This window comes from Paralichthys olivaceus, chromosome 13, assembly GCF_024713975.1.
Source record: "Paralichthys olivaceus isolate ysfri-2021 chromosome 13, ASM2471397v2, whole genome shotgun sequence".
In the NCBI taxonomy this organism is placed as follows: Eukaryota; Metazoa; Chordata; class Actinopteri; order Pleuronectiformes; family Paralichthyidae; genus Paralichthys; species Paralichthys olivaceus.
In genome coordinates this window covers 1,084,510-1,102,354 of record NC_091105.1, presented here as the reverse complement: position 1 = coordinate 1,102,354, position 17,845 = coordinate 1,084,510, and the positions used below count along the sequence as shown (strand labels likewise).

General features: G+C 43.7%; 1 protein-coding gene across 1 annotated transcript; it reads right to left on the bottom strand.

The window, feature by feature from the left end:
* Positions 1-125: 125 nt before the first annotated feature.
* Positions 126-11,381, bottom strand: rhbg (Rh family B glycoprotein). Its single transcript, XM_069536949.1, has 10 exons — positions 10,985-11,381; positions 6,154-6,340; positions 5,424-5,574; positions 5,127-5,274; positions 4,252-4,418; positions 3,074-3,211; positions 2,706-2,839; positions 2,309-2,430; positions 2,124-2,197; positions 126-982 (listed from the first exon to the last, which is right to left on the bottom strand). The coding sequence occupies exons 1-10, from the start codon at positions 11,163-11,165 to the stop codon at positions 905-907; spliced, it is 1,380 nt and encodes a 459-aa protein (XP_069393050.1). The 5' UTR covers positions 11,166-11,381; the 3' UTR covers positions 126-904.
* Between the last annotated feature and the right edge of the window lie 6,464 nt (positions 11,382-17,845).

Below are 17,845 nucleotides of genomic sequence, written 5' to 3'. Positions count from 1 at the left end.
CTCTTCCCCCATCATCACTACACAAACAATCTAAATATAAAAGTAGCAGGAAGGACTGAGGTCTTCATCATCACTAACATTTTAGAAAACCACTGAATCCACAGACGTGCGGAGGAGAAATCAGAAAAGGGTCAAACGTTTTATTTCTGGTTTGAAATTTTGAAACTTTGATGACGATGTCATTTATTCCTCTTGTCACTCCTCCTCGTTATAATACAAGATACAATACACACTTAAATACTGACTATTTATTTATTTATTTATTCAATTCATTTTTTTATTTGGTTTTTTTTAATCCAATGTTGTGTTTTCAAAAATTTCAATTGAAGAGGAAAACAGTGAATACAGAGATTACCAAATCAAATTTAGGCAAAAAATAATTGATTGAATTTGATAAACGACGTCAAGATACAAAGTACTGCAACTACACAACTACTCATATACAGCTAAAGAAGAAAATCACAGAAAATCCCAAAGCAAAACTATGAGGAGAGGATTCATATTGAACAGACACAGTTACGCAATAAAGAAAATGGTCAAAGCACAAATTGGTTTTGTATAAAAATGGAAGCCAGTTTGAAATTCTCTGTCTTTGGTTTGAACTGGCTGTGAAATTAGATTCTGGATCTGGATCTGGATCTGGATCTGGTTTCACAGGCCTGTGGCAAAGTAACGCAGCTCGAGATCGACCTCTAGTGGTCTAAGCCGTCCACAACATTTTCTTTAGGCACAATCTGGGGGCACATTTTTATTTTTTGAATTTTTTATCAACGGCCTAAAATTGTGATACTCAAGTGTGAGGATGATACAACCTCAGGGTGTGTGTGTGTGTGTGCGTGTGTGTGTGTGTGTGTGTGTGTGTGTGTGTGTGTGTGTGTGAGTGTGTGTGTGTGTGTGTTGGTGTCTAGATGTTGAGCTTCTCTGTCTCCTCCATCTTCACCACCACCAGCTCCTCGTGAGTCTTCTCTTCCTCTCCAGGCACCTGAGTCACAAACAGAGACTTGAATAAATAACGTCCATGAAGAAGAAAGTGGATTTCACTGATTTCACTTCATTTATCACGACAGAATAAAATAAATTAAAAATAAAATGAAACAAATGAATAAAGTTTGTCAGTGAACGTAGAGGAATTGTCTAATTCATCTATCGTGAATCATTCGGTGCTTTGGTAAAAACATATTAAAGAGTTCGTCAGTTCTAGTTTAGGTCAAATCAGATCGATAAATCTGCACGTGGTGAAACAACATGAGATAAAACATTGTGTGAATAATATCATGTATGTGTGCACTCGTACACATACATGATATCACACGTGCATTGTGGGAAAAAATCTAAATTAGGTGAGCCCTGTCATGAACAGGTGTGACGTCACCCAGGGCCCCTGTGTGATGGTGAGTGGGCTCCCCCTGGTGGCACCACAGCGACACTGTCGTGCACCAGAGAAGAATGATGAAGCCAGAAGGGCCGTCAGCTAAACCCTCATCATTTCTTTAAATAATTATCACGATGATGAGGATTTCCATCGGATGTTTCCTCAAAGAACTTTTTCATTTTACTGCAAAATAAAGTGTGACTGATAAATGACATGATTTATTTCACAGGTCGTGGATTTGATCATCTGCAGTTTGAGATTAATTACAGGGAAAAAGGGCTTCGAGTATTTAAACACAAATAAATATGAATTCACCGCTGATATGATGTCAGAATCTTTATTCTTCACACAGAATATGTTGTATTTTGTTTGCAAACGTCGCGTGATCCATCTTGTTTCATTTGGTCAGAGCCAGATGTTTTTAACTGAGGGGGTTTAGTTTATTTCTCTATAAATCAGATAACATTTTCAACCTGCTTGAAAAGAATCAAGCTGTAAACTCTTCAATCAATGAGGCTGTGAATGACACAAGAACAATCCTTCAGAGACAGTTTTGTCTCTGTGTATTTGAGCTGTTTCCTTTCCACTCGTGTGAAACAAGTCAAATCAAAAATGACCAAAATCTCATCGTCACTGTGGCGACATCAGGTTTTTAAAACACCCGATTAACAACTTCCTGCCTTGTCAATGTAAGAGGGTTATTTTCAAGCCTGGAAAATAAAGTGTCACCGTCTCATGTTGTTAAACTCACCTCCCAATAGATGCTGTCCTCGAAGCAGATGGTGTCCGGGGGGGCGCCAAAGACAGGAAGCTTCAAAATGAAACCTGGCGGCCGGAGAAGAGAAGTCGTCATTTAAAAACAAATCAGACAAGACAGGAAGAGTTTGACTGAGAGAACGTGTAGGGAGCGCCGTGATTCGTCAGAGCAACACCTACCAACGATGAGCCCTCCCAGCAGAGCGATGCCCAGAGTGACAGCGAGCGCGATGGCCTGACGAACGCCCTGAGCAGATGCATCAATTTCTCCTGAGGCCACATCAGGGAAGACGTCCGCCATGCTGAGACACAAACACACACAGTTACGTGTCACTCATGATCCCTGTGAGCACGATCTGACGGTCGAAGAGACAAGGTCACGCATCAAGGAGAGAGGCCTGGTGCATTCTGGGTATTTTTTTTAACTTTTGGGGAAAAGGAAATACCTCAGTCTCTTCTAGAGACTCTGAGTCAACCGAGCTAAGTTGTCCTGAGAGTGTATGAATGTCCTTCATGCACAGACGCTGTGAACAACCCACGGATTTTAAAGTACGACGCCACAATATGAATCATTTACCCAGCTCCATAAACGTCCACGGTCGCCACAGCAGCGGTGACAGCTCCCACGATGGCGCCCAGGATGCCGGGCATGCCGTGCAGGTTGTTCACCCCGCAGGTGTCTTGGATCTTGAGTTTATCCTCCAGGATGGGCTGAGAGGAGGAAACAAGACACAGTCAGGCACCTTTTCAAAATAAATCTGCATCACGTGGTCTGAAATTCATTGTTCTTTGACACACACTGATTTTATCAGACAGCTGTGTGAGCACAAACATCTGCTTTTAATTAAAGTGGCTCCTGCAATGAGCGATGACACATTGTTTTAATGTTGACTCTACAGTCACCCCCCTTCACCACGTCACGAGAAGCTGTGGAACCGTCCTCACCGTCAGATACTTGTAGCCCAGGACGGAGATTATTCCGGCCAGGAAACCGACGATCATGGAGCCGAAAGGCGTCAGCATCATTTCACCGGCTGTTCCTGCTGCAACTCCACCTGCCAGGGCGGCGTTCTGGATGTGGACCTGCAGAGAACACGAGAACATGAGAACATGAGAACATGAGAACATGAGAACATGACAACATGAGAACAGGAGAACAGGAGAACATGAGAACATGAGAACATGAGAACACGAGAGAGAACGAGCTGAAACCTTCAGAGATTCAGAAACAACATCTGAGATCTGAGTCCAGGAGAAGATACTGAACGCACACACTCACTCACTCACTCACTCACTCACTCACTCACTCACTCACTCACTCACACACACACACACACACACACACACAAACACACACACACACACACACACACACACACACACACACACACACACACACACACACAGGTTGTTGTGTTATTGGTGCTTCACTCTCAGTCTGAACTTTAACCATTCAAATGTTTCTTTCAGTTTTTAAAACCTTTAAAAGTCTAAATCTTCGTCGAAGGTGACGAAACAAACGAACCTGGAACGTAGAGAATGTTGTCAGCAGACGAATGAATGAGACGAAGTGTCACAACCTGTCTCACATCACGTGCTGCAGCAAACAGGTCGGACACATCAGCTGATGAGTATCACCCCCCCCCCCCCCCCCCCCCCCCCCCCCCCCCCCCCGACAAGTCCCAGCAGTCTCCATGATTCTCAGGTTTGATTACCATCGCTGCAGGAATGCAGCATCTTGATCTGAGGCTGATTTACACATGACAGCCGAGCCGTCATGTGACTGAGCCTTCAGGAGACATGAGTTATGACCCTGATAAGCTGAGATCCACCCTGAAGACAAAAGGTCAAGAGAAACCTGTCCTCGTCTTTCCCTCTGAGTCCCTCGGAGGACTGTGAGAGCCAAACATCAGAATAATTCATAAAATCAAACATTAAAAAAACTGTTGAGAATAAAGTTGAACTTCATCTGGTTTTTTTTTACTTTACTTGATAAGATCTTCGTCCTCTCATGTTTTTCTTGTCTGTCCCCAAATACTCGTCTTTTTATTTGACCTGTCTTTGTTTCAACCTTCACTGTTAATTGTTAATTAAGCTCAGTCATCAGCAGCTTGTGGCCTCACCATGTCCAGCTTGCCGTCGTGTGCCGTGAGGGCAGACATGGCGTAGGAGGACAGAGTGCAGGCTGCCAGGGAGTAGTAGGTGTTCATGGCCGTGCGGTGCTGGTCGTCTCCGTGAGCCGTGACGGCAGAGTTGAAGCTGGGCCAGAACATCCACAGGTACAGGGTTCCTACACGCAGGCACATAACACACAACATTTGTTTGATTCATCAGTGAAATGGAGTTTAACTTAGTGATTTCTACTAAAACAACCAGAGTTAAAAATTAATTGGAAAGATAATATGACATAAATGCACAGAATTATTTTTTTAATAAATGTGGGCATCAATCTTTAGTATTTTGTTTTTATCCACCTTCGCATTAATTCCCCTCTTTATCTACTTTCCTGTTATTTTAATATTTGAAGATTAAATTGTTGATTATTTTACATAGTCATTGATTTTATTTTTTGATTGACTTATTTTTTTTCTATTTTATTTATCTTTTGTGTCGAACTTCACAAACAGGCAAAAAGTTAAAAAAGGAAATACAGAAATATAAATTAAGGTCAGAATTAATTAAATGTTTCAATATCTTTATTGTTTATATATTTATTTATTAAACGTGTCTACTTCTATGTGACTTGTGTTTGTAAACCTGACACTCGTACAGACATTGAATTAAATTCTAAATGTAGCGACATAATTAATTAATTGAGTTGTTTATTTATTCCTTTATTTTAAATTTGGTCAGTTTCAGTGTTTGTTCCAGAAGAATCCCTCAGAGCCAAACGTTCCTCAGTCACCGGACTGTGTTCAATGTGTGCACTCGCAGAGCTCATGGTGACAGTTCATGTCACAACCACTAGATGGCAGACTACTGTTTGCGTGTTGTTTACCGATCATGGCGAACAGGTCGGAGTGATAGACGGAGCTGTTCCTGTGTTTGCTCTTGTCCAGGTTGGGCCGGTAGAGGATCCGGGTCACCATCAGGCCGAAGTAGGCTCCAAACGTGTGGATGGTCATGGAGCCTCCGGCGTCTTTGGCCTGAAACAGAGTCAGGTCACTTGGTTTCACGTTGCTTCAGTAGTTGTAGAGTCGGTGGATACAGATGGAGGTTCTCCGACAGAGGGATTCTACGCATCAGGTCAGAAAGTGAGAAGAAGAAGAAGATTCATGTGTTTCCTGTCACTCACCCCGAGAGCAGACAGCACGACGAACTCATTGACAGCGAACAGCGTGACCTCGAACATGGCCATGACCAGCAGCTGGACCGGGCTGGTTTTACCCAGCACGGCTCCAAATGAGATGAGCACCGAGCCGGTGCAGAAATCAGCATTGATCATGCTGAAAGAGACGGAGCGTGAGTGAGACCACGTCAGCACAGATACAGCAGCTCCAACGAAACGACAACAAATCTTCTAGAACACTGCATCATGTTCCTCAGAGGCTCTTTAACTTCCTTATTTTTAGTATAATCACTGTTTCAAAGGTCAAGGTTTGAAAATCACTTTGTGTGATTCTGCACTTAAATATGAGTCGTGTGATATTTTAAATTGTCATGTGATCGTACTTTTTTCTTTTCTAGGATCCAGTTTGAGAATAAGAACAAAACTAAAGTTCCAGACTTTCTCATCAAACCACGGTCTTTGGTTTTTGTCTCGTTCATTTAAATCTTCTGTTCTGTGACAAGTTAAAAGTGAGTGACAGGAGAAAAAGTTTTAAATGTGTGTGGACTTCCCATCATGCCTCAGGGTGAGGGCAGACCTACTGAGAACAAACACGTTGAGTGTGTTTGTGTGTCTGTTTCTGTGTGTGCGTTCACATGGACGGGACATGAACATTGTGGTTTTTCTGTTTTTCAGTAGGAAACAGTTCAACTCTCAACATTCAGGAAGACGTTCTTCTTCACACGTTTGTAGATACCTCTCCACTCCGATGTGGATCTTGCCTCCGTGCATGCCGTGGAAGAATCCCTGCATGAGCGTCGCCCACTGCAGGGCGAAGGCTGCAATCAGGAAGTTGAACCCCACGCTGCTGAAGCCATATCTCTGCAAGAAGGTCATGAGGAAGCCGAAGCCGATGAAGATCATCACATGCACATCCTGGAAACCTGCACGGAGGAGAACATGAGAGAAGCAAACATGAGCAAACACTGAAGAACAAATCGATCGACAGACCAACTAGAAGATCACAGAGCTCAGAATCAACAGTCGCTTCATTCAGTCGAGCTGCAGCGACTTCTCTCAGTCCTTTAAATATGTCTGAACTCATTTCATGGATTATAAGTTTAACAGACTGAGGATCAATGTGACTGAACCACACTGTCGAAGGCCCCTTCAAATGCATCCTTCCATCCCTGGATAGCGAAAACTCAGATGGGTCGACCTTTCCTGGGGCCAATGTATCCCACAATTCATTGCACTTCAGAGACAAACCCTTTTTTGTTCCCTCAGACTAAAGCACGACCCCAGAGTTTTCAAACTACAACGCGACCAGCAGCGCTGACTTAATTGCAGGGTCTCTGTAAACTCCAGTGGTCACCAGGTGTAATCGTGAAGTGATGTGATTTAAATCGAACTGTGTCGCTGTCACCTCAGCTCAACCTCATGTCCGCTCCTCAAAAGCCTCGAGCCGGCCGCTGCCAGCGACGGGGAAACTTGAGGTCTTTGTCATTGAAAGCAGCCTCCCTCTGGGAATCAGCACAGTTACATAAGCTTTGGTAAACAGGGGACTCAGGTCGAGCTGCAACTCCTCAACAATGTGATTGTGAGGAAAAGAAAACTTCACCCCCGCTGACGTTGATTCTCAGAAACTCCAAATATGAGCCCGGCTGCTGCCGCTGTGGGTGAGATGGTTCAAAGTCTGTTTTACATGCGAACTCTCTCGTCTTGTTTCGGTTTCAAACTCACGTTCTCTGTCTCAAACTGTCTCACACAACGCTGCCCTGCGCAGTGGCTGCTGTCGCCATGGTGACTGTTAACTGGCACGGTCAGACCAGGAGGAGTTGCCAGCGTCCCCGTTGGCCGTTTGGCCCAGATACATGCAGGGACATCCAGGAGGACACCATGCGGACAAAGCAAGTCGTCTCATTGGACTTCACCTGAGGTTTCATGGTGATGTCTGAAGTTGTTCTTTTAAAGGTGCAGTGTGTAGAATTTAGTGACATCTAGTGGTGAAGTGTCATGTTGCAGCTGAACCCCCCTCCCCTCCCCCTCTCCTTCCAAACATGAAGAAGAAGAAGTGGCAGCTTCAGTTTTCATAAAAACTCAGAAGGTTTTAGTTTGTTCAGTCTGGACTGATGTGAAAAACATGGTGGCCTCCGTAGAGAGGGTCCCCTCCATGTAAATATAAAGTATTTAAATGTAAAGTATTTCAATATAAAGTATTTAAATATAAAGTATTTCAATATAAAGTATTTAAATATAAAGGGTCTTTTCTGGGGTAAAGAAAACTACAATTCGTCCAATTTAGATGAAACGAACTAGTGAAAACATCATGAGGATTATTCTACATTAAATTTCTGCCAATAGATCCTTTCACTGGAGCTTTAAATCATCACGACATAAAACTGTAAAATCTGAACTGAGATCTGTATTAATTGTTTTTTTGAAGTACTTCAAACTCGTTCAGAATGTGAAATGAATGTGATAATACCCACTTATCAAAAACTAAACGTACTTTAAAATCAGTTTTTCTGGCCTGAGGACAGAAGCCTCTTTTATCACCAGATTGCTATCAGTTGTGTTCCCCCCCTTATCTCACACAAGTATGTTGAGCAGACAATGCATTGACTTTACGACCTGCAGCACAGCGTGGGTTTAGATTAAGATGCGCATGATGTCTGTCCCTGTCCTATAGATGTCCCGCAGTGTCGGCCCGTCTGTTTGTGGTACAGACTTGTCCAGGCGTGCAGTGAAGACGGAGCATGTAGGTTGTGTACACACTGCAATGAAACATGACGGTGATCTTGTGTTTCCGTCCCATGACGGAGAAGGTGTCGGGTTAAAGATTATCTGAAGCCATTAAATCTAATGGACCTTTTCATCCCTGCTCTTGTTTTTTTCTCTTGAGGTTTAAAGTTGTTCTGTAACTTGAGGTCTGACGGTGAAGGAGGTTGCACAACAGCTTTGCTTTGAAATGTCTGGGAGGAGCTGGTGTAGATAGATACCTTCACCAAGGAGGCCATGTTTTCATTTTGTTCCTTTGTCAGCGCGATAATGCAAAAACTACAGAACCGAAGATGAATGGAAAGATGGGATATCGGCCCAGAAAGAAGAAATTGTGACTTGTGAGTTTTCTCCAACCATCCATTGTCTTCTGCTTATCCAGACTTGGGTCGAACAGGTATCTGTCCAAGTACGGTGTCCCAGACGTCCCTCTCCCTAGCACCTCTTTCCAGCTCTTGCTGGGGGATGTTCCCGGGCCAGATGGGATATGTGGAGTCTCCACCCTGAACTAACCAAGCTCCCTTTGGGTGTCTGACCTCCTCATTCAGCCCGAACACCCAACGGGGAAAACTCATTTCAGCTGCGTGTTTTCCTGCCCTTGTTCTTTTGATCACTGCCCAGAGCTCCTGACCATAAGTGACGGTTGGAATGTAGCTCGACTGGTAAATTTGCCTTGCAGCTCTGCTCCGTCTTCACCAGTGATGCGGCACGACGCCCGCATTAATGCTGAGGCCGCACCCACCTGCTCATCTAGCCCTTCATCTTTACTGCACTCCTGAACACGATCCAGAGATACTAACCAACTACCCCGGAGAGATCGACCTATGCTTTTACTGCAGAGAACCATGACCTTGGACTCGCGGGAGCTAAGTCTCATCCCGAACACTTCCGACTCGGCTGCAACCAAATAAATCTTCACCATTGTGAGAAAGGTGTTGTTTTGTTTTGACAGTTTCTCTGATTTCCTGAAAATGATTCATTCATACGATCCGGTTTGCTCAGAAGACTTTAGTCTTTTTTAAATTGGATGCAGCTTGATTGAACTGAAGCCCTGGTGAAGTTAAGAGCTCTGCTGAGACGTCCCACTTGTGAGAGTAACAGGTCACATCCTGCACAGAATCCCAAAAACCACCCAGAGGCCAAATGGATTCCCACGAAACTTAGCGGGAGGATGGGACACGAGCTGAGACAGAACTATTTAAATTGTCCACAGTGGATCCTGATGATTGGGAGCTGTGTTTTTTTTTTTTAAATCACTTTCTTTATAATTGTGAGCTTTAGCAATTTTTACATTTTTACAGATTTCCTAGACAAATATTCATCAATCAATACGATTCGACGATGCAGATCCAAGTAAAAATCAGGATCTAGTGGATTTAAATGTAGTGTCATAAAGGGGGTTTTATTTTATTTTATTAAAAATACACACATTATCACATTACTTAAAGATTTCATGTGTTGTACAGTTAAACCAAATACTTGAGTACTCAACATGCGAGACACTTTTGAATCCTACACCTGGTTCAGCCTGAGGGAAACGACATCAACGTCCCAGAAGCAACAGATAATCATCTGACAGCGCCTTAATTAAGAGGCCCCACCCCCCAGCCTTCAGGCATGTCCATTAAGGTGGTTATTTATTTAAGGTGGAGCTGTGAATAAATTACACAGAAAGTAAAGTCGTCGTTTCAATTAAATGTCTATTTACACCTGCAAACGGAAATGGAAGAGAGCGACAGACAAATGTGAAAGTGCATTTGTTTCAGCTGTTTCTCTCTGTGAATCCGCAGATTAATTATTTACTTCAAGATGTTTTTTTTGCTTTTGTCGGTTTAGGACGAACAAACTACGAGAGCTCTGTGTTTATATCTTGTACGACTGTCGGTACGTCGGAATTCAGAAGTTTGTTGTTGAGTTCAGCGTCTGTTCGTTGTCCTGTGTTGATGCTCCGACACTTCAGAATGAGCCCTCTACAATAAACTGAAGATTATAGAAAGGAAAAATGAATTGTCTTCATTACTGTTCACGTGTTTGGTTTATATATAAGTTTGGATGATTGATAGATCAGTTATGATTAGTTCATTCTAAAACAGCTTTTTGTCAGTAATGTGTTACAGAAGCAGTAATGAGCATTTTACAGGCTGTAATTAGTGGCCTGTGTTTCCACCTCTCAGTGAAGGATTCTTTTTTTTTATATTTACACAATCAGTCCAGGGAATGAACAATCAATGGATCGGCTTCTATGTGACGGCAGCGAACCGGAAGACGTCTTTATCAACTGTTCGCTCACAAAGAATAGGACCCATCCAATTAGAGAGAAGCTGCAGCTCATCAAACAGCTTTTCCACTGAATACATCATTCCTCAGTGGAGCTGTTGGTGGAAACACTTTGACAACAACACAAATGTTTCGGCAAAGTTAAAGAAGAAACGTGATGTAATTACAGTGAAAACCACTGAGGGAGTGTGATCAGGATCATTAATTAACCACTAAACTGCAGAGGAAGGAGATTATTCTTCGAGGCTGAAAATAAAAGGAAGGATTGAGCTTCGTGAACACAGACCAGGATTCATTTTGTTGCTCCCTGATTTAAGAAACTGTAAAACTCTGCTTCCTCCCGTCACAATGTTTTACAGAATATTCTGTTCTTTGTATTAAAGTCACTCATTCAATGTTGCATCTTGAGAAACTTTGCTAGATTGTGTTTTTGTCAGATTCAGGTTCAAACGTCAGTGAAATCATTTCAGCCCCTCGGTCGTCACTGTGACCTCTGACCCTGAGTCTCCACACATCCACAGGACACTCACTTGCGTAGCGGTAGTAGAAGTCGTTCTCGTAGTCAGAATGACCGGTCTTGTTGTGCCACTCTGCTGCGTCCGTCTCGTAGTCGTACTGCACCAGCGTCCCAAAGAGGATGATGAGGATGATCTCCAGGATGAAGCAGGTGATCGGCAGCTTCAGCCGCATGTTGGTTGCTGCGTCTGTCATGTTGTCTTCACCGGTGAGGCGAGGAGGGGAGGTTTGATGAGGATGAATAGGGATCACAGATCCAGCACAGAAAGTTGGACACACTCTATCACACACAGACCAGGGACGTCCTGAGCGCAGAGACAGGAGGCTGGTGTGTGTCTGTGTGTGTGTGTGTGTGTGTGTGTGTGGAGGGGGGTTAGAAGAGGAGGCTCACAGACACTGAACTGTCTTACACGTGTGTTTTTGTTCTTTTGGGCCACACCCACCAGACCCGCCTCCTCCACAAATGAGGCAGAGTCACTTTGAGCTCCACCCCTTTATTTACTGTGCTTTTTAAATTCCTCGGAATCAGCTTGTGAGTGAAATTTCTGCTAATTCCAGAAATTAGTATGTGAATCTGTCTGTCTGTCTGTCTGTGAATCTGTCTGTGTGTCTGTCTGTGAATCTGTCTGTGTGTCTCTCTGTGTGTCTGTGTGTCTCTCTGTGTGTCTCTCTGTGTGTCTGTGTGTCTTGATGACCATTCAAGTGCAGCACTTTCTCTATCAGAGGCACTTTGGGGTTTAAGGACACTTGGTCATGCGGGATGGTGGAGACGGGGATCAACCCTGTGGTTAGAGGACGACCCGCTCGACCTCCCGAGAACAGTTCAGTTTATTTGCTTCACGCTTCAGGATCCAGTGAAGAGCAGAATTGATTTAAGAGTCTTCTGGGACTCAACAACCAAAGTGATGATGTCGATCACAACGACGCTAAAAACAAGTGATTCTGCAGCTTCACTGAACTTTGGATTAACAGGTGAACTGCACTGCTGAGAAACTATAGGTCAGAGCACACGACGGATTCATTTAAAGACTGTACTTACTCATGGTTCAGCATCGAGCCCCAAAGAAACTGTAGCTTGTGGACAGGGAGAGCCGGGGATCGCATCACTGATTCTCTGGCTAGTGGACGACCCGCTCTACATCCTGAGCCACAGCCACTGTTTAACAAACACTGGTTTATTTGTGGCAACAGTATAGACACTGATTCACTGACACTGAGACATTAGAGGATTAATGGCTTCAGTACAGACGGCAGGGCCGGGGTCAGGCTCACGGAGTCTTCCTCCCCCTCCTCCTCTAACGTTGGATAAGAGACACACCTGCATCAGTGTCCTCCATCCTTCTCCTCTCAGAGGTGAACCAACTGGCAGGAATGTTGTTTTGATTTTGAGGAATTTGAGTTCTCACCCGTCAGGACCACAGGCGTCAAACAGACACCAGGACAGACCTCTGTCTGCGTCCTGTCTGTCCTGGGCTCCCCGTCCAGACTGAAGACCCTTTTTCCACCAGTGAAAGTTCCACAAACCTCTGGATTTTTTCTGCAGCGGAAGTTGAGTCAATCATCATTCACTCAGCTCCGGCTCTGATTGGCAGCGATGGAAACATGACTCCCTGATAAATGCACTCTTTCTTCCTCTTCTGTATTCTGGCAGGCGATGCACATTGAACTTCCACGCGTGTAAATAGCCATGAACGTTGTGTACGTACTCTTTTTTTACATTTTGGCAATAACGAACAATGTATCTGGCAAAACGCAGCGAGGTGAGGTAGATTTTCTGGAACGTTTGTGACGTCGAACATGGCTCATGGGGGAATAATAACAGAACAGTTGACTCCTCTATTGACAATGGGAAATGAGCAAATAGTCTTTTCTTAGCATCTGAAGCTACGTTAAAACTCCTGCGTATACTCAATGCTTCAGGTGTAAAAGAGGAATATGTCTGAAGTGAAGAATATACCAGTGGATCCAGGTGAAGTCTTGTTTTGAGCGTGTGTCCCTTTAAGGAACCCAACACTTCATCCTCAGGCCATGTGGACCAACTGTGGGCGCAAGTCCTGTCTCGTCTGTTTCCCTCATCACTTCATCTCACAGTTACAGTTACACCTAAATCAACAAGCCAGGTTCACACACGAGAGCAGAGGAACTCCAGAGTAGTGTGGACGCCAGGCGTATCTGCAGCAGAGTTCAAATCGAAATGTAGTAGTGTGACGTGGCCTGAACGTAAAACCATGTCGCTCGTGTCGCCTGACTCCACGCGGCGAGGTTCACATGTGCGTGCCACACATTTTCTTCCTTTACTCTGGATTCTTGTCGCTCCATCAGTGCAGCTGTCCGTCTCCTGATAGCACAATCTCCCAATCGGAGGAGGGGGAGGAGGGGTGGGGGGCACCAATAGTAACTTCATGGAGGCGACAGGAGGCCGGCACCAGATGAGACGAGATAAACACAAGACCAAACCTGCCTGTTATGTAACACTGAGATAACATACGTTAGGAAGTCGCACAGGTACTTCACACTTAACCTGCCTCTGCACAGAGGAGCTATTATACTGCAGCGTGGGTCCTGCACGGTCACTGCACGGTCACTACGTCTGCAGCAACATTCATCCATCACGTCAAAGTACAGAGAGAATAAAAGTATCTGCTGATGGGCTCATTTCATTTCACATATTTTACTGTGGGATCAAAAGTAAAACCTTCAGTTTCTTCAGTATGTTTTTCACACTGTGGTCTGGTTTGATAAAGAACTCAGTCCACTGTCCCTGTGGATTCAAGCTGCACCAAATGTCACACACTCATAAAAATAATAATAATAATAGTAGTAAAGAGTTTACTACTACAGTGCCTCTCAAAAGAGTTGGCAACTTGTAGAAAAGCGAGATCACACTCAACGAGGCAATAAAACAAAACAGATCAACATTAAATACATCATAAAAAACTATAAAAAACGTTTGAATACTCCATTTCACTGAGGAACCTTAAACCTGAGTGAAGTTATGTGTTGTATATGTATATAAGTACACACACACACACACACACACCAGAGCAGCTCCAGGCTGAACACAGAGGACAGGTATGGGAATGTTAACTTATCTTCCTCCTGTTCTGATCAATATCTACCTGAGTGATGATCACAGAGCGTCCGCGTGTCGCAATCGACTGGGACGTGATTGGTTGAAGAATCTCAACCCCGACAGTAACAACTCAATGACTTTACATCAGCAAACGTTTGAGTGAAAAGTAAAGTCAAATTTAAAATGAAGTTTTCTTTAACACCTGACAGCCAATCAGTGAAGAGCCTGCATGACATTAAAAATCAATACCTCACATTGATCAGCTGATTATCAGCTCAATGAAATGAGATGTCACCGAGATGCATCAGTGATGGAGACAATGACATGTCAGATAAACAAAATGTCACAATGTGAAACTGTCATGTGACACATCACGAGACAAACAACCACGAGCAAGATACCATCACTTCCACCCAGGGCCGTGCACAGACGTGCATCAAACACACATTCATCAAATACGAGAGGGAACACCAGAGAACATCAGCTGTGAACGGTTCCTCGGACCAGAAGAGGAGTTCTGGGTCTGGATCAAACTGAACCATGGTTCTGTTGGACAGTTTGGACCAAGCACAGGAAGTAGAGACACATTAAACCATAGAAGAAGAAGAAGTAGAACAAGAAGCAGCTGCAGTCTTCACCTCCGACGATATAATGCTTGAACCACGAGGACGTTCATCTGTCAGATACAATTCTTAAGTGCGCTCCCTGAACTAAATAAAAATAAAGATGGACCACATGACTGCTCCCACAAGTGAAGCCAAAGCGTCTCGATCGCCCCCTGGTGTCTGGCTGCAGTATAGGTCATAAACCCTCCTCCTCCATGTTGGTAGATATCAGCTTCATTACACTGTTTAGTGCATGTAATGTAAAAACATTACCCTCTCAACTCTAAAGCTGATAGTTAATAGTGTTGTGTTTACAGCTTGTTTCTGGTGCCCCCATGTGGGCAAAATGTAACCTACCCAGCATTCATAGTGGTAGAGGCTGCCAGTCAAGCCTCACAAAGGAGAGAAAAGGGAGGTAACCAACGAGCTCTGCTGCCATCACCAAACACAATCACATGAATCTGCTCCACTGGTGTAGAAAAGGAATTAAAAACACTTTTCACTTTCTTTTCTTTTTCTATAAAGACCTTCGTGGTTTGCTGCACAACTAAGGGTCAAAGGTCAAATCCCGGTATGTTATCCAAAGGTACCCGCAGCTGCCTGCATGAAGAGCAGGAGGTTACAGGTAACGCTCGGTCAGAGAGGCCCCCGCTGTCTGAGCCATGTCAGGAACATTCACTTTTCAAAACGACGACCAGGGCAAATCTGTCACTGTGCTCAAACAGGAGGGCTTCTGGGAGAATGTTAGAAATGTCTTCACCGGAGGGGGGGCACATTCTTTCTTACTTTTACCTGTGAGGCTGCCCTCGTGACCCCATCACTTGTCACTGCTTAAGTCAACACAGTCACGCAAGGATGCGTCCCACAAACCGATACTGCCCCGGTGCTGCAGACACGCCCGACCTGCTCGGCTGTCAGCGTCGCTCGTCTGTTGCTCGAGAGACGTTCAGTCATTCAACGCATCAACTTCTGTTGTTTTTTCAAAGTGAAACAGTTTGAAAGTTTCCCTCAGTACAGGACGGACCTCCGCCGAGGCCCAAACAATGCAGATCATGAAATCACAATCTCCACAGAAGAATCAAGATTCATGGACGACTCCATCGAGCAAATCAGAGAAAATGCTTCAACTGCCTTTGTTCAGTTCTGTGCCAAAATATAATGAGTTCTTTCTTGGCCCGGGTCCCTCCCACCGTGTTTGTGTAACTCTTGCAAAGGACGTATCACACAATGTTAAAGGAAGTGATACAAGAATACCTGGATCGTCCTGATCCTCGCTACAGCAACAACCACATCGATCTGGAACCACCAGGTTTTTATTTGAATCTACACCAAATCACAGACACTCAAATACCAGTCCCCTGAATTCTCTGGGAAATTTGTGTAAAAATAAAAAATAATATCGCAATTGAACAGTGTTGAAAACTCTTCTCACACTTCGGCCAATGAGCAGAATCAACACTTTGTTACTTTAAGAACTCGCAGTGCATCGAGAGCAGATCTATCAATCACCAGGAGATGAAGTGTGGGGGAGGCTTTGCTGCAGGGAGAGCAGTGTTTACCTGTGAGACGTCAGCTGCAGAGACAGAACCAGTCCAATGTGGAGACTGAGAGACAAGAGGACGTCCAGAACTGATCCTCGGTTCTGTCAAGAAAAACTTTACGTTATTTCAGTTTTTATTTCAAACTCAAAAAAAACCTTCAAACTTCTTGTATTGTGGTTTTATTTCATGTTTCTCTGTTGGAAGTTCAAAAAAGTCGTCAAACTAAAGTAAAACTTTTCTTCCTTTCAGAAAATAACACATATAACAATGTGTTTGACCTCTGACTGTAGCCAGCATTGTGTGTGTGTGTGTGTGTGTGTGTACAGTAGTGTAGTACATAGTATGCACAGCAGAGGGCAATGTTTGTGCTCCTCGTTCACCAAGAACCAGAAGAAAGAAGGAAAAGAGCAGAGAAGAGATTTCATGTTGGTGAACTGAGTAAAATATAATCATGTGATTTCACAGGAATCCATGGAGACATCAGCAGTTCATAACATGACAGACAATACATACATGTTTGTGGACGGACGGACGGACAGATAGATAGACAGACTGATAGATAGATAGATAGACAGATAGATAGATAGATAGACAGATAGATGGATAAATAGATAGATAGATAGATAGATAGATAGATAGATAGATAGACAGATAGATGGATAAATAGATAGATTGATAGATAGATAGATAGATAGATAGATAGATAGATAGATAGATAGATAGATAGATAGATAGATAGATAGATAGATAGATAGATAGACAGATAGATGGATAAATAGATAGATAGATAGATAGATAGATAGATAGATAGACAGATAGATGGATAAATAGATAGATAGATAGATAGATAGACAGATAGATAGATAGATAGATAGATAGATAGATAGATAGATAGATAGACAGACAGATAGATAGATAGATAGATAGATAGATAGATAGATAGATAGATAGATAGATAGATAGATAGATAGATAGATAGATAGATAGATAAATAGATAGATAGATAGATAGATAGATAGATAGATAGACAGATGTGGAGACAGTTGGCTGAATACTAATTGGAGGACAAGAAAGACTCATTGATGACCGAGCACAATAGAGAGGCTACACAAGCAAAAACAGAAGAATCCCATTATTTCACCTTTTTTCCACATTGGACCATGTTTGTGTGACCGCCGCCTGCTGTCACTGCGTGGACACCACGACTCGCACAATGTGGCCCTTGTCCCCAGGGGCCGCGGCGGCAATGAGGGAAGTAGAGCCGACAGAGCTTCCTCTCCCGGCGCCCCCCCCAGAGCCGTGTGGGCAGGGACAAAGATGGCTGACTGCACACAATAGTCCTGTTTGGCAGCAGAGAGAGGTTAGTCACACAGACAGGCTTGTTGTCCAGGTCCAGTGATCACTTATTACTGCGTGCTACAATAGGCTGTTTGACAGCAGGAGCTAATGCAGCAGCCGACATGCAAATCGGACTTTTTTTGTTCATTAAATCTGGAGAATCTAAAATATGTATGGGCCTTATCAATACTCCAATTATTTAGCACTGGAGAATTATTTTACCAAAGTGTTTCTCTTGTTACTGTCATTTTAAAATTGTGCTGCAGCTGCACCAGAGGAAACTGAGCATCCCTTCGCTGACCTCATCAAAAACCAGCT

Coding starts and splice junctions, on each gene's coding strand:
- rhbg (XM_069536949.1), bottom strand. CDS start 11,165: ATGACAGACGCAGCAACCAACATGCGGCTGAAGCTGCCGATCACCTGC. Junction 4,419..5,126: donor CGACCTGTTCGCCATGATCG/GTAAACAACACG, acceptor GCCTGCGTGTAG/GAACCCTGTACCTGTGGATG. Junction 2,198..2,308: donor GCTGGGAGGGCTCATCGTTG/GTAGGTGTTGCT, acceptor TCCGGCCGCCAG/GTTTCATTTTGAAGCTTCCT.